At 35.5% G+C, this 21,586-nt stretch overlaps 1 protein-coding gene across 2 annotated transcripts in view; it reads left to right on the top strand.

The window, feature by feature from the left end:
- Window positions 1-233: 233 nt before the first annotated feature.
- Window positions 234-21,586, top strand: part of LOC143247488 (lysosome membrane protein 2-like) — a 102,453-nt gene continuing 81,100 nt past the window's right edge. The window contains exon 1 of one of the 2 annotated variants that reach the window (XM_076495719.1): window positions 234-487. In XM_076495719.1, the coding sequence (XP_076351834.1) occupies window positions 365-487 (123 nt within the window). In that variant the 5' untranslated portion in view covers window positions 234-364. The remainder of the gene's footprint in view (window positions 488-21,586) is intronic. The other variant, XM_076495718.1, reaches the window with a different exon arrangement.

The following is a 21,586-nucleotide window of genomic DNA, read 5'->3' as shown; positions in this document are numbered from 1 at the left end:
CATTTTGCTTTGTTGTTCTTCATTCACCCAATTAACTTTCTCACTCTTTTTAATAACAAGCACGGTTTGTTTGATAATCAACTTGTTATAAGCAAAATAAAAACAAAACAAGTTTTAGTAAATTATAATATCTTCGCCAAATGTATAATATTTTGCTATTTACATAACGTTTACATTCTCACTAGATGGCGATACTTAATGGAAAATCGTCTGCCAAGGGCAGCACTGTTAGTTCGGCCACAAACGTCATTGAAGTAGTTCTGTGCAAGTATAAAAGCGTTTAGTTGAAAGCGGGAACTTCGCCGGGAAAACATAACCCATATTTTCATTTTATGTAACGGGATCGGGAAGTCGACTGGCCAAGATGCTGTCAACTAAGCTTAAGATAACGCTAATGCTTTTTGGTGTTATAGGTGCTATCGTTTGTGTTACTAGTAGCATATTATATGTTTTATTTCCTCGCATTATTAAAGAAAAAATTAAAGAGGTAAGTAAAATTTTCTCTGATTTGGAAATGTTCCCATATCGGTAATTTCTTATTGTACTTTTTGGTTTTCTCTAATTAGTCTGTTATACTTCAAAAGGGACACAACTCTAATTTTTGATTTAATACGATGTTTTCTACCTAATCAAAAACTTGAAGAGGTGATATTAATAAGTGGCGATATTTATTGAAATCGCTATGAATTCATTATTACGAGTTGCTTTGTTGAACTTTTAAAACTAAGAATGCTGAAAATTTGGAAACTTACCCAAGGTGGACTCGGACAAAATAGAAACTTTGGGTCAAGTTTATTGTACTTCCGCCTGTGACCAGTATTCTCTTTTTATTTCATTGTTTTAGAATAGATAATGGACAATATTTCTTCTTGATGTAAGAAAAAGAATAACTTTTTTTTATTAATTATTTATATAAAACTGTATTTCCTTTAAATTAAACTGCTCGAAAAATTTCACATTTGCATTCTACAAATTTAAAAACTAGTATTGTCATTATCTTATTTTAATTAATTATTTAACGTCAAATAAGAGACACAGAATTATGTCGTACATCTACTCTTCGATTTGTTTACGCGTTGAAACTAAAATGCAACTCTTTGTTGGGTGTTTTGTTTGTTTTTACAACGCGTCTCAATTTTAAATTTTGGTTTGGAAAATTTAGTTTTTAACAATTTAAATAGCAGTTGAAACATAACGAGGGGTTTTAACAACAATCATGAGATGGAATAGAAGTGGTAGAAACAAACTTGTCAGTGTTATTATTATTGTTTGTCAAACTGAATTTTGGTTAAAATGCCAACGCTACAGTTCAGCTCAGCATGGACTGTACACATTGGACTTGATTCATACTGATTTGTTAGCCAGTTCTATCGTCAGTGGTGCATCTTTCAAGTTACTTAACACCACTTGTAGAGATTACACTTAGATAAATTGTATTAAGACATATTAGCTGTCTACCCAAGTTTTAAAATAAACCTACAAACTAGGATAAACTGTTAAAGTCGTACAATACAAAAATGTAACGCGTAAGATTTCCTTCTCTTTGTATTTAGCAGTGGTGGTTGGCTAAAGCAAATGACTGGATATATATACACACACTAGTATATAGTTGTATAGTTTCTTCGCATATTAAAATATGACCCACTTTTGTCTACATTTAATGCCCACCTGTGTGCTTATCCTGTGGTTTCCCGTTTCTGCTGTGCAGTAAACGCTTTATTTCAAGGTCAAGTTCCCTGTGAACCTTGATTTATGGTTAAAGTGCATTTATAATGTCTACGAATTCGGTCTTGGTATTGCTTATCGATGTAGCACGATGCTGACGTGGCTAGAACGTATCTTAACCAATAGCTGTTCATCCGGTGAAGTAAGCAATCGCCTAGTATGGTCCAGTGGTTATAGCTCTCAACTCGCAGCAGTCTGCGAGTTGTGAGTTTAGATTCCATCACTGAATGTGCTTGCGCTTTCAATGGTAAGAGCGTTATAGCGTCATAGTCAATCCACTTATTTGTTGTTGAAGAGCAGACCGGAAGTGAGTTTGCGATGGGGCGGGGGGTGACTAGTAACCTTTCATCTAGACTATAACTTTTAAAATTAGAGACGACAGTCGCAAACAACCTTCGAATAACAAACAAACAAAACAGTTTGAACAATTGAACTATTTTGCTAAGCAAATAATCGCGTATAAAAATAGATTGTTATTTATCCTGTTATCGCTACGTCAGGTGGTAGAACAATAATATATTATGATACGTAGACCTAACATTTCGAACTAAGTCTTGTTTTGTGAATTTCAAAACTTGTTGGCGTTAATAAAGCGACGAGTGTAATTCCTGTTCAGGACAAATGTACGGTCAACCACGTCAAACAATAAATAGATCACGCGTTTCTCCTTCTAATGCAGAAGCGTTAGATACTCATGTCGTTTAAAAGGTTAGGTTACCTCATAATCTGAAATAGATGTGAATCACTCAGGTTTAGCAACTTAAATAGCATTTAAAACATAACGAGCATATCTGGGGCAAGGGATCAAGACTCTATCTTTCGCCGCAAAAGTCCCCCCAATGGAGTAGTTTTCCCTCGGTGACATCAAGAGTAAGTATGATGTGGTTCTAAGTAAGCGCACGCGCACAGATCAAAGTAACGTAGAAAAAACGTACTGCGAAAATGCATTCTGCATCTTGCGTCCTGGTGGTGTTAGTAAAACTAACGTTACAATCCCACTAACTGATCAGATAAAAGCTGGTAATACGTTATTTAGACTAATGGTTCCTAAACTGCGGGTTCACAAACCTTTTGAGGGTGCGCGTAATGTTTTAGGGAAGCCTCTGGAAAAAAATTCCGTAATTGTGAAAGCAGGTGTTTGCGTGTATTTGCCGGACTGGGTATATTATAACTGCAAAACTCCTCATGACAGATGGAGATGGGGGAGGTATTATTGTTTATATATTGCTAGTGTCGTTTTTAAAATCAGGTGAAGAACAAGTGATACGAGTTACAAAATTGAAATTTTAGAAGAATGTTGCTCTTTTCATGCTGTAATCAAATTTACAATGTAAAGATAAATTATTTAATAAAAAAAATATCGTAAGGGGTCGGGTGGGGATTGAAACAATCTAGTGGGGACCAAACATGCCGTAAGTGATTGGTACTAAAGACTAAAGTTTTTGTTTTGAATTTCGGGCAGAGTTACACGAGGGCTATCTGGGTTATCCGTTCCTAATTTCGCAGTAAAAAACAAGAGGTAATGCAGCTAGTCATCATCGCCAGTTCTTGGGTTGCTGTTTTTACCAACGAATAGGTCCCTCGCTGGGACAACGGTAAGTCTATAGATTTACAACGCACAAATCATGGGTTCGGTTCTCTTCTGTGGACACGGCAGATATTCCGAGTTAGTTTTGCTATAAGAGAAAAAAAACAAACCCTACGAATAGTGGGATTAATCGTAACATTATAACGCCCCACGGCTGAAAGAGCGATCATGTTTGGTGGTACGAGAATTCGAAACCGCGATCCTGAGATTGCCAGTCAAGTGCCCTAAACACCTGGTCATGCCACGTCATAAGTTTTCAAACAGGATTTCCTTTTGAGTAAGGACCACTCCCTTTAGGGTAGTATATAAATAACTCGTAACTTGCAGAAGCACAAACGTACCAGCACAAATCGTTATGCTCAAGTCGTTGTTTGTCTACCCATTATTATATTAGTATAAGTGCTTCCTTACTTTAGTACACGTGGAAGAACTCTTCAGGTAAAGTGCCGGTATTGGGAAGCAAAATACGTTAATTAATACGTTAGTTATACGTACTTTTGTTAATGTGGATGAACCAACTAACATGTTCGTGTATCCGGTTTAATTTTAACATGAAAGCTGTTTGCTAATTTTGATTATTTTACAAACTTTTAGACTCTATATCTGGCTTTCCGTTGTTGTATTCACAAGCAAAATTATCCGTCCCAGTGCCGGAAAATGTTCAAGTTCACTTATCATTTAATTGTATTGGACTCTTGGTCTTACTCGGAGCCAAATCTCTCAACTTGTACCTCCTTGTTATTAAAAGTAATCGTCGAGCACTTCGGGCATGTCTCCGCTCAACAATAACATGGGTAGTTTTTGTTTTGTAAGTTACGTTACAATCCGAAACGTGAATAATAGCACCAAATACAATTTGGTATCCGTATTATCCATGACTCCTGTCATTTGAGCTATACCTGCATGAGAATATTTATGCGAAGTGTTCCCTGTAAATCATAGCAGGCTGTACTCTTTTTTTGTAAAAAAAGTTGTTTTTGTTAATTATCATTTTGATAATGTACCTTAAAATTCACTTTTGGACTAGAATGTTGTGAGGTTTTACTTGTCAAAATAAACTAATCCTTGGGCTACGAAATTTGTTTATCACTCAGCTAAAGCTTCGAAGACTAGGAACGTCTAGATTTTTGTTACTGAAACGATTAACCAAAACAAAACATGTTTCTCTTCATTCTTTATTTTATGGCCAGCGACAATGAATGTGGTTTTCAGTAAGTGAATTGGGCCACGCCTGAACTAGTGCCCAATATGTCAGACTGTGAATCCGACGTCTTGTATCCTGTTGCTGTATGTCTCCGGATTTACAACGCTAAAATCAGGGGTTCGATTCCCCTCGGTGGGCTGAGCAGATAGCCCGATGTGGCTTTGCTATAAAAAAAAAAAACCCAAAAAAAAAAACACGTGTATCCTGTTGCCACATAATTGCTCTCCACACTTTGGGATTGTAGTTGTGTTAAGTGTTACTGTGTGCAATATTATCTTAAACAACGGAAGGAATAATTTCGAAATATTATTAAAGCATTTTCTAAGTAACAAATATGGTAATTTTTGCACAGCCATTGATGTAAACATTACATCCATCTTTGTATCCAAGATCATCTTGAAGATGACCTTGGAAGGTCAAAACGTTGTTCTCTGCTTATTGGTAAAAGTGTCAATACCCATGTCAGTCTTTCTGAGATGCATGTTTGGAGGCATTGTTTATATCGTGTTAGCAAGGAAAACTAATTTTAAAATTACTGTATTAAACTTTTCCCTGCTGGGTCTACTTGAACGTGACTTTATTGTTAATATCTACGGACTTGAAATTCAAGAATTTGCAGCTTTTAACTTATTGCTGCTAATACTAAACGTACACCGTATTTTGGGCCCGTAGATACGTTATAAGAGTGACAGCCACTTCTCAGTCTTCGACTACAGTAGCTCAAATGTTGGCAGTGGGTGCTATTGACGGAGTGCTTTCTGTTAACCCTACCATTTCAAGAATATCGCTTGCTACAGTAGGTGCCGCTTGCGTAGCTTTGCGCAAAATTTATGAATATTTGTATATTCGCTTCACTTTTAATTTTTCAAAATCACTCGATGTTTTTATGACGGAGGGACATTAACCTCCTCTTGTAAATAAAACTTAATTCTCATGTATAATGATTTAAACTGTTTTAATATTTATAATTTAATCTAGTTCACATCGAAACTGTTACTGTTAAGAAATTCGAATCTCAGCCTGACAGAGCCCTGGTATTTTTCGAAAGTTCTCTTCGGCCCTCAATAAAGCAGGTATATTGTGGTTGAAATATTACTACCGTCCTCATCTTCAGTCGTGTGTTCTGATAATTCGTATGATTCAAGTTTGTATTTCATTAGAACTGTAAAAATCTGTAACCGTAGACAATAATACCGAACCACAACCAGTTCTTAATTCACCCATCCCTCTTATCAAGTGTCTCTAGAATATTCTGTAATGGCTGAATATAATATTTTGAAACAAACACTGGCTGTATCCCTCCTTCACAAAAACAAACTGGATTCTCACGAACAGTAAACCATTTTAAAAGATTAACATTTAAAGGTGTTTCACGAGCAAAAGCTAAATCATTTTAGGTGTAAGATTTTTATTGTTTTTAGGGTAAAGTTTTCTATTTGCTGTTTGTTTTTTCATGATGGAGAACGTCAGCATTGTATTGAATATTTCGAATATAATTTTTTTTTTTTTTTTTCGATTGCAGTGGGACCTGCACAAGATGAATAATGATTTATCGAAATTATATCGGGAAAAGTTACATATTCTCCTGAATTTTAGAGGGAAACAGGGCTTTAACAGTGGTTTCGTTTAACATTTCGAAAATTTGTAGTAAATGGCACGTTTTCCTGAAGTCTGGGACAATTATATTTTAGGGGGAGGGACTGTTTTTGAATCTCGCGCAAAGCTACACTAGGGCTATCTGCGCTAGCTGTCCCTAAGTTTGCAGTGTGAGACTAGAGGGAAGGCAGCTAGTCACCGCCAACTCTTGGGTTACTCTTTTACCAATAAATAGTTGGATTGACCGTCACAATGTAATGTCCACACGGCTGAAAGGGCGAGTATGTTTGATGCAACGACCCTTTTATTACGAGTCGAACACCTTTTGTCCTCCCTAGCCATACCGGGCTAGGGGATAGGGAAGGAGAGAGTGCACGTGATAAACGTACCTCTTTGTCTTCTTCCGACGAAGATGAGTTTTAACAGAAAAGTGTACAAAGTGCGAGGATTACGAAGTGGATATAATAAATTATATTTTCGAGAGGTAATTCTATATACTTTCACAAATTAAGTAAATAAAGTTTAGAAAGATAAATGGTTGTGTACATAACAACATGCATAGTTAACATGTAGTTCTGAACAACAATTATTTACAATGTAATTTATATAGTGCTCTCTAGAGAGCTCTGTATACGCCTACACTGCTTAACGTTCGCATACTTCGATTATCTTAATGTATTAACATAAATATTATTCCTGTATTGTTATAAAACTTGTTTATTTTTGTGGTTCTCAGAGATGGTAGTTTCAATTAAGAGTAACAAGACCAAGAAGTGGGATATTGTAATTACCCCCTCAGGTTCGTTTAGTGGTACTATTTTACACTTTCAGTTTATGGTTTTGTTTATTTGTTTCTGAATTTGGCGCGAAGCTACACGAGGGTTGTCTGCAATGTAAGGCTAGAGGGAAGGCAGCTAGTTATCACTACCAACCGCCAACTCTTGGGCTACTCTTTCCCCAACAAATAGTGGGATTCGAACCCGCAACCTTCGGAATAAGAGTGGAGTGTTTTAACCACCTAGCCTTGCGGGGCCAGTAACTTTAGACGGCACTCGCATATTTTTTTTTCAAATAGCAAGATGAAATTAGATTACTGTATTTTATATCGCCTATAATTATGCTTGCCGATTGTCGTATCCCACATGACTGATTTTTTTACCTCACTTTGTTAATTAAAAGAATTGTAATTTGCATATACAATAGGGGAGAATTCTGAAGAAAAAAAAATTTATAAGAGAAATTTATATTTGCGAAATTGCACTTTACGAAACTAGAAATTTTTTTACCGACATCGAACATACTGTGTGTGTGTGAGGTGTTGGGGTGACGTTATTCGCTAACCAACAAAAGAAACTTACTCCGAATCTAACAACCTTGTAATCAACGGCACCTAAATTTTATAAACATACATATGTTGTTGAATTTATTAGACGATCTTACCGGTTACAATCGGCAGTTATAAACTACTCTTTCTTACTAAGATTTCTTTAATCTTTTAAGACTTAAGTTTCACATTTTCCTACTTCACGGAATAAAGATTAGGTCATATTTCATGAATTATGCCACTTCTGTTCTCCTGCATTATTTAATACCCGAAACGAGAGTTGTTTTTGTTCCCCTGTCAGCTTTTATAGAATGGGGTTGACATACGTGTGGAGACATTGTCACCATATTTAACCCCGCTTCTTGGTTGTGAGTGACGTAGTACGCGGGGATTAGTGCTTTGTGAACTGTAACTTCTGACCACACGAAAAACATTAATGGCTGTGTCTGAAGTTTGGATATCTTTTATTCGACAGTTCAGTTCTTATTCATAAAGTACCTGCAGGATGACGTGACAATCTGCTCCCCCTTCAGTTAAGTCATGCTGGATAATATTCGTTTGATTAATTATTTTTGGGTGTGATTTTATTTCTTGCCTTGTTTTGCGAGTTACATTTTGGGTTTTCCAAAAGAATTCCTATAACTAATAAGTAGTGCAAGTAGATTTAAAGTTTGTTTTTGACTGTATCAGAGTTCTAAAGAAATAAAACGTTAACCAGAAATATGTGCATAATGACAATTGTTTTTTCCTACAAATGTATTTTGCTCATTCTAGCAACTAAGTTTTTTATAAAAACGAAAATTAGAAATCAATAACTGCTTGACCTTGAAGCTTGTATTCGAAAACACTTGAGGGGAGGGTGTTGTTATACAAGTACAGAAATCACGTGCATTATATTAAAATACTTTCAATCTTACTATGTCGTTAAGTTCATGTCGCCAAAGCTATCATACTCTGTACTGGTAATTATTGAAAGTAGTTTACATTTTAAAATGCATATTAGTACCTATAGGTTAGTGAGATTCCTTGTTTGTTTGTTTTTTGTTGTTGAATTTCACGCAAAGCAACACGAGGGCTATCTGCGCTAGCCGTTCCTAATTTAGCAATGTAAGACTAAAGGGAAAGCAGCTAGTCATCACCACCCACCGCCAACTCTTGGGCTACTTTTATATTAACGAACAGTGGGCTAGACCGTCACATTATAATTCCCCCACAGTTGAAAGGGGAGAGCATGTTTGGTGCGACAGGGATTTGAACATGCGACCCTCAGATTACGAGTCGAACGCCTTAATCCACTTGGCCATGCCGAGTCAGTTTCATTTTTTTAAAGATGGAATGTGCGTAATAGTTAACAAATAAATTAGTGGTATATGTATATTCTAATCGGAACAAATATATTCACTCATCTGTTTAGCAGAAAGAATAAATATTTGGGTGATTTTTATAATAAGGAATATGCAATTTTTTATAATTATCACTGTAATAAATTCCAGATGTTTCATTTTTTAACGTAATTTTGATTCTCGCCATGGTGTCAGTCTATGCCGCCATGTCCGATCATTCTGTGCATTCTGACAATATCCCTACAGGGTAGATTTCATTGAAAAAGGCTCTGTCGCAAGGTAGATGATGTTAACAGTGATGTTAACAACACGCCACTACTTCCTGCTGTCTTGTAATATACGAAAACACTTCAACAGTACAACCACACAGAAATCCATGAACACTGTCTTGTAACTTGACTGATTATTCGTGTGAAATTGTTTCAACAGCTGTTGTTTCATTCCTAGATGCTCACGTGTGCGACAGTTGAACAGCCACCTATGTTATGGAAGCGGCTTGTGTGCTCGTGACTTGTCTTGCTTTTTCCAGACGGAGTTACTTCTCGGTTACGATGCGTAACGGTGTTCCTGATTTGTTCGTGGATCCTGACCTGTTAGAAGACCCTTCCATTTGCTTACACGGCTGGGGTACACGTGTTGCAGGTCTATTTCTGGACGGTGCTAGTACCCGAAGTTGATCCATATCCCTTTTTACTTCAATGTCCTAAAGTACAAGGAAAACCTTTCCTTGGAAATTCTAATTCCCCTCCCACTATCTAAACACACTTTTTTTTTTTTTTCAATCTGAGCGTATGGGATCCGAAATAACTCGCAATGCTTCCCAGAAACGACAAATTATTGGTGAGAAACATTCTAATTATGTAACGCCAGACAATATCAAACAAATGAAGTTACAATACAATCCACTCCAACGACTTTATAGCTATTAAGTATATTATGACAATTTGAGCCATGTATACACAACTGTACACAGAATGGGAACATAACATCTGAATGTTGGTCCCATGATTTGGAATGATAGATCTGCAGCAATATGGTGCAATTAAGACTCGTGCCATCTCCATTTTATTCTGTTGTTGTCAAGTAAGTTTTTTTTTTAAATATAACTTAACCCTTTGTATAATCTTAGCACATGATAGGCATAACAGTTTTGTAAGCAATATACGAGTTATGGAAGATGTAACAAGATAAACCGCACCTGTAAATAATTTAAAGAAAACACCTGTTGCATGAAGAAAACTACAGCAAGGATGTAAAGTACCAGAAAATCTTTCTCATTGTCAATAATATGAATGATCAAGAGTGATAAACAAGAAAGAGCAAACAGTCATCTGTTGAACATGTCATAAAAATGTATAGAGGGAAGAACTCCACACATAGAACATGATTTGGTACTTCTACTAAAACTGATAATGCATGCCTCAGCAAGTATGTTTTAGCTGAACAAAACATGCAATATCTTTTTTTAGAGATCTTCCATTGCTTTAATAGCCTGTGTTCATCTTCTGTCCCTTTAGCCATTCGCTTCATTTTTTTTGCAATTTACACGTAACTCGACTTCAGAAAAGACCTTAATGCTCATATCTCCTCGCAAAACATTTTTAAAAACAATACCGATTTTTCTAATATATTTTAAGTTATCTATACTCCATACAACTGATGAATAGTTGTGATTATTTTAAGAGCTGAAAGTGAATCCAGTTCTTCGTATGCTAAACATGAAAGGTAGTTTTTAACTTAATTCATGAAAGGTCGAACTGTGATTTAACATGCTGGTTCTAAATACTATTTTCTAAGTTCTTCAACAGTCTTTTCTTTGGATGCGCATCAGTTTCTTAGTTTTTCCACATACTCGTCCCATCTGATCAGTCTTTTTGGACTGATTAGAACATCTTTTTTTCTTATTTTTTTTTTTGATCAAGGCCTAGAGAAAATAGTTTTCACTGTTTATATATATATATTTTATACTTGAAGATTATGACCAAGACATCAAACTTTATAAACCTTTCCATATCGCCACCAACTCCGTCTTATGTTCAGCACACTTGAATTCCAAATGTTCCACACCTAAACACCTTCAAGCTGCCTTTGTTATTCTACCAATTCTTAGTTTATTTGCAGTTGTGTTTGATAAATAGATGTTAAAGGAAGTGGAACCACCAGATGAGTGCGAGTTTTTATTTCCTTGCATTCGGCTTAACTGGTTTGTCCAGAATTCTTAAGGATTGTAGTATACTTGCTGACTCGTATGACCAATGTAGGAATATGTCCATGATTTAAATCATCAATTTCTTCAAACAAAATTCGTCTTGCTTCATTATTTTCTTTGTGTGAAATATTTAGTTGGTTAAAAAAACAAACCCTAAACAGCCGCCGTCTGGTGAAGGCGTCATGCGTACGTTACAAAATACACGATCACGTTTGATATAATTATTTTTTTAATAAATTCTCAATGTTTAATATTCTGCTATACTCGTACTGTTATAGAGTTTTGTTAATCTGCGGGAATTTGTCTTGTCGCTATGACGACGAGGTTGCAAATACAACGCTCGTGCATACGCGTTGTTGGTTGTCAAAACAAAAAATGCAGAAATCAATGTAGGCCTATTTAACCCTAAGTCTTTCTTTACTTGTAAATTTTGATCACTATCAAATCAAGGAAATACCTATAAGTTACTATGTTATAAGATGCGTAGAAATATTTAATGTTACTTAATTTCTGCAGATTTCTTGTTAACAGTAAAAGGACAGTATTAATTACAAAAAAAAACAATTTTTCCAACCAACCAAGTAGTACTTATCTTGAAAATAGGCGTTTTGAAATCGCTCTATTTTTAAAATTTTATCGAAAATATGATTGTCACTCTTGAATCATTACTATATATATATATATATATATTCTTGATTTGTCCGAGTCATTTCTGCTTAAGATACCGGTACACAAGACTGTGGCTTGACTGCGTTCAGTAATTTTAATTCAAACTTTTTAATACAATGTGACATTCGTTTTTATGAAAGTTAGTTATTTTTAATTATTTTAAATAATAATTCGATGAATAATTTCAATTTGTCGTGGGTATAAATTATTCAACGTGTATGTCTATATATGCAACCAAATTTCCTACGCAATCTATTCAATTGCACCAGAAAAAAAATTCCATTAAACTTATGCTTAGGGTGTTTCAAGATTCAGACAATTAGAAAAATAATTGTGGTATATGGAACAACTATTTCTTTTATCACAAGACACGATTTTAAATAAAAACTCTTTTATAACACGACGACTTTCACTAGGACTAAATGAGGGTTTAATTATCTTTATTTAATTTTTATGTGGTGCTAAAGAACTGGAGTTCTTAAAATGTTTTTTCAATATACAACTTGCACCAGTTTTAAATGAAAGTCTTGTTCTTTGCACTGAATCATATTAACAAAAATGAGTGGCTTATGAATTAAAAGCACAATCTCAACGCTTCCAGTGCAGTAATTTCCATAAAAACAACTTTTTCCTTTTTAAGAAACGTTCACTTTTTTCAATGAGTTATGAATACAATAATTATTTATTAGCACAAACAGCTGCCCTTAGGGCGGCTTTTCTGCTAGTAAATATTAAAGTTTGTAATATAACGTTAGTATTTTGAATACTACTTTTGTGTAATATTTCTACTGGCTCTAGATATGTACAGAAATAAATTGTTACAAATGTAAATCCGTTTTCTTTGGTTTTCATATTGTTCAACCCGACAGATTTTTTTTCTAATATTATGAACAGAGAAATTTTTTTATTTTGAACAATTTCTGCCGATATACTGGCCTATGTAACAAACATTTGCGACTCTACTTTAACCATAACACGGCAATGAAAATCGTATTCTTTGATATACACGACTGTTTTAAGTATAGTGCGAGTGTCAAATTTATAGTTAGAAGCAACAGCTTATCGCAGGCTTACGTATTTATGTAAACTGTACGTTGTTATTTATTTGTATTAAATTTGCGTTTTGCTTTAATGCATCGTATCTCGGTGAGAAAATTTCTAGACCTAAGTCCCTATTTGTGTATATGCGTCCATAATATAGTTCAGGTAACAAAGTTAATAGGAGATTATAGTCAGCTATATCAAGACTGTAAGTGTAGCTGGGAAAAAGGTACAGTGGCATTTTTAAAAGGGAATTATTGCGTTATAGGATTGTAATAACAACAGAAAAATAAAGTAACTGAACCAGCATGTGTGGACTTGGTTATTTAAAGCTCTGAAAACAAGTGTGGTGATTAACTGTATAAGGAATATTTGTATATACGTTTGAGCTTGGTTACAGCATTTTAAAACAAGTGGATTTTGTTTGTTGCAACTTCTCGCCAACAGGTCAGACAACCACAGTAAAGAATCTTGTCCACCCGTATATAAAACTGTTGTTGTTGTTTGCAACGATGTGAGAAAGCATCACCCGATTCTTGATGACGAGAAACCCATTTGAAATAAAAAATATATCTTGGAACAGCTGGTATGCGTAGTAACACATTTATTGATAAGGAGAAAACAATGTTTTGACCTTTCTAGATCATCTTCAGGTTAACTCAAGGTTGGCAACGGAGTGTGGCCGGGCGCATGTCACGAGGACGAGAGTGTAAACGGGTACGGGATTGTAGAGGACGTTCAGTTGGGTGTTAGGCTATTAATTAGTATAGGTATAAGGCTATTAATTAGTATCGGTATAAAGGCGTTCCTTTATAATGGTTTAATTTTGGTTTTAGTTGCTGTAGAAGTAAGGCTTCTTTGATTTTTGCATTTGTTTATATTTGTTTCCCTACCTAGTATCTGGGTGTTTTCTGTGGTTATGTTGTATTTATTTGATTTGCAGTGTTCAAAAACGTGTGAAGGTGTTTATTTGTCTTTTTGAATTTGGTTTCCATTTTTCTGTTTTTCTCCAATACAAAAGTCATGGCAGTTGTTACATTGTATTTTATAAATAATGTTGGTGTTGTGTTTGTCAGTGTAGTTTACATAGTACGGACTTTAGTTTTGTACCTGGTTTTTGAATAAATTTGGTGTTTACTGGAATGTTGTATTTTGTTAAGTTTTTCCATATATTGGTTATTGTTTTCACTAAAGGCCTGGCATGGCCAAGCGCGTAAGGCGTGCGACTCGTAATCCGAGGGTTGCGGGTTCGCGCCCGCGTCGCGCTAAACATGCTCACCCTCCCAGCCATGAGAGCGTTATAATGTGACGGTCAATCCCACTATTCATTGGTAAAAGAGTAGCCCAAGAGATGGCGGTGGGTGGTGATGACTAGCTGCCTTCTCTCTAGTCTTACACAGCTAAATTAGGGATGGCTAGCACAGATAGCCCTCGAGTAGCTTTGTGCGAAATTCAAAAAACAAACAAACATTATTTCGCTAATGTCGGGAACATATGGTATGCAGCAGTATAAGGTTTTAGTTTGTTTCTTGTTGGTGTAGGTGTGTACGTATAATTTTTCAACGGTTTTTTTGAAGAACTTGTTGGTGAAGAATTTTATTTTGATTTCATCGTTAATTTTATCCGGTGAACATAGTTTTGTGTCTGTGTTTATTTGGTTTCTTAATATGTTGTTTTTATTCTGTTTCATGTGCTTAGTCCCAGGGAATGTGTAATCCAGTATGGGTGATTTTTTTTTTTTTCTGTGGATTTCTGTTTTGAATTGTGTATCAATCGGTTCCAGTGATTTTTGAGGTTAAGAAATACTATTTAGTTTGTTTTGTTTTCCTGTTCACAGGTGAACTCAAGGTTGGGGATGCATCATCTAATTATATATTGACAGTTCAACACTGATTGGCCAATCCACTTAAATTTGATATTTGTGGCTTAGCTCGTCCCCAGGGCTCTTCACTCTAACCTAATAAATACACGACCAAACATTAGAGAATTTACAAATAACGAGCATACGACAAAGACGATTCTCTTCACTGTTTACGCCACCCAAATATTTTCTTCCACATTGAGGATTAGGATAAAAACAAATGATTTCTGATAAGTAACTTAGCCACGGGGATGAATGTAGTTGGCAAACGCGATAAAATGGAAGAACAAACCATAAAATTAAAAGTTTTGAGACAACTTGAACGGGTAATCAAAAACTACTATAAATGTACTACGTTTGCACAAAACTGTCATTCTTGTCAAAGGGTTCTACATTTAGAATAGTTTTCATTACCCATTCAAGCCGTCTAGGTTTTTATCTTCGAAAAGTGAATTCCTCGCTATCAAGCTTTTAAGCCGTAAAATTGTCGGTAACAGTCGATCGAAGTCTATATCGACCAACAAGTGTTGCTAAATACAACAAGTGTGTTGCTAAATAACTTAATGTCTACAATTTTCTTCATATAATAAGTGTTGACAGTAATTTTATTAACACGTTATGTTTTACATGGTCGCTGAGTTAATGTTCTTTTTTTTTGTTTTTTTTCTGGAGCGCTTTCAAATATTTACCCACCTTATGTTATGAAACTACTTGAGCTTTCCGATAATCCTACCAGCTAATTTCTTTTCATTTTCTTTCTCTGAAATTCTTGGAGGTTACAAGTAACGCTCTATTAATAATAATAATGATATTATTATTATTATTGTATTAAAATCTCGCATATTTACTACAATTCCCTATTGTCTTTCTACAACACTAATTTTGAACTCTCTCCTCACAAGTATAAAATATGTTCGTTTCCGTTACAAATTTTACTGTTTCTCTTGTGCTACATTTCCATTCATCATTAATATCCACTTACAAATATGGGTGTGTTTTAGAAAAACCTGTTTCGTTTTACATTTCAACACCTTATGAAGTGGTTTTCCGTTCACGATCGAAATTTAAGCGTTTCTAGATAACTCCCAACCTTATTTGCGTCGTGCTGTGTACTAATTAATAAGATAAACCGTAAAGTGTTGGTCCAGTTTCCTCAGTTGGGGTCATAGTGGCACAGCTTGAAAATATTTCTGAAGTGAAGATTTACGAACTAAGTAATTTGAAACATTTAAGTGTGTATAATCGTTATGCTACAAGTCTCGAATAGATCTACTAGATGAAAATCTCTTAACAATATTATGTATATAAGGTAAGAAATCCCTCTGAGCTGTATGATCGGGCCCCTAATGTCCAGGTGGTTAGAGAACTCAACTCTCAACTAAATAACTTCGTTTTTTCGTTTTCTACGACTTCATGTCATGTTAAGTTTTTTGTTTCTCAACTTAACCACGATGATAAAAAGCACATTTGTTTAGAAAATCTATAATAAACATCGATACTAAATAATTTATGCGACAAAGAAGATTCTTTTGTTTAATGAACTATTCTAAAATCGATTATGTTTTTGATTTATTTTTTGCTCGTAGTAAAGTTATTATCTTAAAGTTCTTTCAAACGAATATTTTAAAATATTGCCTGTTTATTTTATACAGGCGTGTGTGTGTGTGTGCTTGCGCGCGTGTAAACGTAAAATATAGTTTGAAGTTTTTCATTTATTTTATTGTCAAAGAGTTACCACTTTCATAGCTTTAACTGATTTTTCACCCTTGAATTAACTTGAGAAGGGACCAACTGTATAAAAGATAACATGCTCGTTCTTTCAGCCGTGGAGGCTTTATAATGTGACGGGTTACTCTTACTAACGAATAGTGGAATTTACCAAGAGTTGCCTTCCCTCTAGTCTTACACTGCAAAATTAGGGACGGCTAACGCAGATAGCTCTCGTGTAGCTTTGCGCAAAATTCAAAAATAAACTTTCCGAGGACGGCTCTTATATCTCGCTGTCGAAAGCAAAACGCCGTTTCGTTAAATACCCTTGCGCTTTACAGCTGTATCACTATCAGGTAATAGGTTGATTTTGTACATGGGATGAGATGTTTCCATATTGCTTAGTTACCTTTAATTTCTTCAAAGCATACTGCACTTATTTGCGCGTGACTTGGCACAACTTTGTTTTATCAGGAAGTTATTTTATTTAACGAAGGGAAAGTCACTGTAGGTACAACACACCTAACGTTATACTGATTGATTTCACGGAATTGGGCAAGAATTTTTTAGTATTTGTCTACCATTTCAAAAACATCTTGAATAAATAAATAAACGTGCTAAATCTTAACGTGTTTGTAAGAACCTACATGAAGTTACAATAGGACTCTGTGTAACCTTTTTATGTACTTCAATCGTACGGAATACCTCCATTATTCTTCTACTAATACGTAGCCCTTAATTTAACTCCTACTTGAATAAACTTGCATACATATTTCATCAATTCTGAGTTTCACACATTTGTAGCAACCACACCAACTTTTAAGTCGGAAAATCCTCGTATATTCTGTTATCAAAATGTTAACTACTAGGTTTTTCTTTCATTAGAGATGGTAGGTAATCTGTGCATAGATATTGGTCTTTTTTTTTTAATACCCTCAGCACTACTGAATTAATGTTTATTACTCATGTACTGACGTTGACCCATTCAGAAAAACCGTATTATAGCCCAGGAGAAATGAATGTTCGTGGGTACATTTTGAAAAATGAAAATATTCCTCTCAAAGAATGAGGCCGATTCGAATCCTGTTGTCGAACATGTTACGTCATAAGAGCCAATTCCAATTTTATTTGGTACGGAATAGTCCAAGAGTTGGCGGTAGATAATAACTTGTAGCGCTTCGAAATTAGGGACAGCGAGCGTAAATATCTCTTGAATAGCTTTGCACAAAATTAAGCAAACAAAGACTTAGCACGTGATGGTTTCTAATTTGTCATTGGAAGTGACAAACAGAATTGTACCACGAATTTTTTGTGTAACTTACGAACACCTGCACCTACTGACTTGTCCTCCCTCACTGAGTTTTTAGTGTCTATAGCAATATAGCATAAATATCTCTATACTTTAGCACTTTAAGATCAACACTAGTCTAAGATTAGCTGCAAGGGTTGTTTTGAGAGCCGCTGTTTATGGGTATTATCAATTGGATTTCTTGTTATCTCGAACCTCTTTTGATTAGCCCAGTATTTCCGCAGACAGTGAGCCGAAACAAATTTGGACATTTTCAATGATAATCAGCAAATGGATGAATCTTTAAGTAGGTTCTTCAAAATTCAACAAATACTACATTATTTTCTCGGTAAATTCGGGAACCTAAACGAACCATAGCAACAGTTGTGATTCCATGGAGAGGACGTCTGAAATTCCGAACATGCAACTCTGAAAACAAAAAGACAAAATATGGCTTGCTTGTGAAAATGGTGTGTGGGAGTGACAGAGGTTATATTTACAACTAGGAAATTTATACTGGTGAGGGGGAAATTGGAGGAAAACTACTTCGGTTCTTTCTCCCAATTTTGGATGGTGGTACCACAAATACCAGTACAACTACTACAACAGTACCTCTGTTGTAAACCTTTCCTAGAACATAAAACAAGAGTCTGGAACAATCAGGGTGAATAGAAGGTTGATGGCAAGCTTGAAGTTTCAACAACGAAAATAAGGTAACGGCTTTTCATAGAGAAGATGTTCTCATTTTCATGTAGAAATACAATAGAAGTGAGAATGGCTTCAACCATTCATGACTCATCTGTTTCTATCAAAAGAAAGAAAAATAATCTGTTTTGTCTGTTCTCCAAAACCTTTCTTACATGTAAGGTGTTGATCGTGCAAATCAGTACCTCTCCTACTTCAACGTTCTCTCAAAAAAACAATGAAATGGATAATAAAAAAGGTATTTGGTTGTCAAAAAATAAATGTTTTTGAGCTTCGAAGTTTGAAAAAGTATAAACCAGTGTTGTGAAACATTCTTTAATCAAAGTAAGCACCATTTGTTTCAACACACTTTTGCCAACGCGTAACGATGTTGTTTATGTGCCTGCTGTAGAGATTTATTTCTACGGTCAATGAACTCTCTCAAAGCTTCTTGTGCAGCTGTCTAGTGCTAAGCATTTATTGTTCAAAAACTTGTCAAAGCGCTTGTAAAAGAAAAATCCGTAGGGGAAACATTTAGGGGATAAGGCGGATGAAGCAGAACCTCGATTCCCAATTTGTTCAATTTTTGGAGCGTCATTCTTGACGGGTCTTGTAACACTGATTTTGTTGATTTTCATTTAGCTCGTGCGGAACTCACTTATCCAACTTTATCATCTTTCCAGTCTCACTCAGGTGGTTGGCAATGTTTGATTTGCTTGTGCTTAGATTTTCTGCAAGCTCACGTACTGTTGTGCGAGGGTTTTCTCAACTGAGGTCCGGCATGGTTAAGGCGTTCGACTTGTAATCTGAGAGTTGCGGGTTCTAATCACCATCGCACCAAACACGCTTGCCCTTCCAGCTGTGACGGCCAATCTCGCTATCTGTTGGTAAGAGTAACCTAAGAGTTGGCGGTGGGTGGTGATGACTAGCTGGCTTCTCTCTAGTCTTACACTGCTAAATTAGGGACGGCTAGCGCAGATAGCCCTCGTGTAGCTTTGCGCGAAATTCAAACAAACAAACAAACATTCTTCTCAACTGCTTCCCGTAATGTGTTTTCATCTAAGGATAGTTTCCTTCCACGACCTTCGTGGTCTTCAAGACTTTAATTTCCATGTCGAAACCTGTGGAACCAACTCTGAACTGCCTGTTCAGTAACAAATCTATGGCTGAATGGCTGGTTGATATTCCATGTAGTTTCGGTAGCTTTTAGTCCAAGTTTGAAGTCGTAGGGGAAATTTTAGACGAAAAACTTTTTTGTCCATGCTGCCTTTGGGGGCTGCGAAACTTACTGAGTAGAGTTGAAATAATAGACAATTAAGACTCCCTGTAAGCGACAACCGTTAGATTTAAACCAACCAACCAACGATAAGTTACTCCAATATACAGCTTCTAACTGTCATCGTGAGAATTCCGACATTTATTTCTGGACAATCTAATATCAATATCTAGTAAATTGTAGTGTTTTCAGTTCGTACGTAAGCTACGAAGCTCTGAACCAACATAGAATATAAGCAGTTCCTTCTCTCTGTGGCAAGAGAATGGATTACTAGAAGGTTTACTGGAACTGAAGAGGAATGAAACCAGTCCATCATCTGAAGGTACAAGGAGAGCTCCACATAAGGATCCTTCAGGAAGACAATCTGCTGACATAAAACATCATATACTAGTGTTTAATATTATCTGGAGGAGAAACAATTTCCTAATGCATGTAATGCATGTGCATGTTTTCTGTGGTTTCACTCCATATAAGAAAATGTTTTGCAAGATACCACACTTAAATAAATTACTAGATGAATTTATGTACACACTCTAAGTTTCGTATAAATAACGTATATAGTTGAGTTACCAACAATATAAAACGCGTCCGTTTCTTTCGACACTCTGCACGAAACACGTTCTCGTGACCTGTCCGCAATGTCTTTTTAATACGTGTCTCAAACCTTACTTTGTGGTTTAATTTTTACTGGCATCTATCTTGTTTATCCCTCTCTCATATATTTTGAATGTCCTTATTTTCCTTTAAAAGCTTTTAGTATCCTAGTTTTATTTAGTTTTTTGCGTAAATCTGTATAAACATGTACGACCGCAGGAAGAAGCAAGAGAGTGCATTTGTTCTCTGTAATCTCGCAAAACCATTACAAGTATTATGATGTATATTAACATTGTCGTTAGACTAAATATTTTGAGTAATTTCTATTAAAACTGTAAAGTCGTGTTTGCATTTAAGCACACAACACATTATTTTAGTATTACTTTCACTGTAAAAGCCGATTCTCCTACGTGTATGTCCCCTATTTTGGGAATAGGGGACACAGTTTGAAACTGCTTAGTTTAAAGAAATACGTAGTTGGCAGACGATGCTCTGTCGAGAAACAATGAACTCTTGTATTAGCTTCATGCAGATCTGATGGTTGTTGCTACTGGTATCATTGCTATAATATTATCATTGATGATAGCACTAATATATATATATATATATATATATATATATATATATATATATATATTATCGCTATGGCTCATCGTAGTCAACATATCACATGTTGGGTATATGTTTGTAAAATATATTTAATTCGTATATTCATATCCTGTAGCTATATGGGAGTCTGTAAACACTAAATCGGTGGGACTGTTGAACTGTTCTGGAGAAATGTACATTTTTTGGGATTTTTTTTCCCTGGTTATATATATATCCCTGGTTTTCTTTTCCGCTGGCCATAGTAAACCCAGTTATGGTTTTGATGCAGCTGCAAAGTTCCATTTAGTGGCATTATTCACTCTACGAGGTCGAACACTTGTTAAGCAACAAATACGTTGAATTATAATCGCATACCTCTCTTTCTGTTACGTCTGCTGGAGTGTCGGCAAGGACACTTCTGTAAACCTAGATTCTGGTGGGTCGTCATTGCTGCATAATTTATCTGGAATTAAATATCTTTCCAACAAAACGTGGAGCTGCAAGGTATCTGCCTCGTTTTCTCATATAACTTCCATTATTTTCACCATCTCCTGATGGCATGGTTCTTTACCACTTATAGTCAGTTTCAAGGACGGCTACTGTATATACAGTGTCTATAAAATTTGCAATCGCGCAGCGTTGGCTGTAATTTGACACTTGTCATCATCTTACCTTCTAATCCGAGGCTCGAAACTGAGCTTTAAACAGTTTTTCTTTTAAACTGTAGCTTAAAATTTTCTGTTTATGGAAGATAGCCGATACATTTGTATAATGTTTTATACGCTAGTTTAGGATGGCCGAAATCGATTATGCATTGCTAAGTGATTTTCTCAGCAGTAACAATGAGTTAATCGCTGTAACACGGCTCGTTACATATATCTTTCCATAT

The sequence above is a fragment of the Tachypleus tridentatus genome, chromosome 3, assembly GCF_004210375.1.
Source record: "Tachypleus tridentatus isolate NWPU-2018 chromosome 3, ASM421037v1, whole genome shotgun sequence".
Lineage (NCBI taxonomy): Eukaryota > Metazoa > Arthropoda > Merostomata > Xiphosura > Limulidae > Tachypleus > Tachypleus tridentatus.
This window is presented reverse-complemented; position numbering and strand designations above follow the sequence as displayed.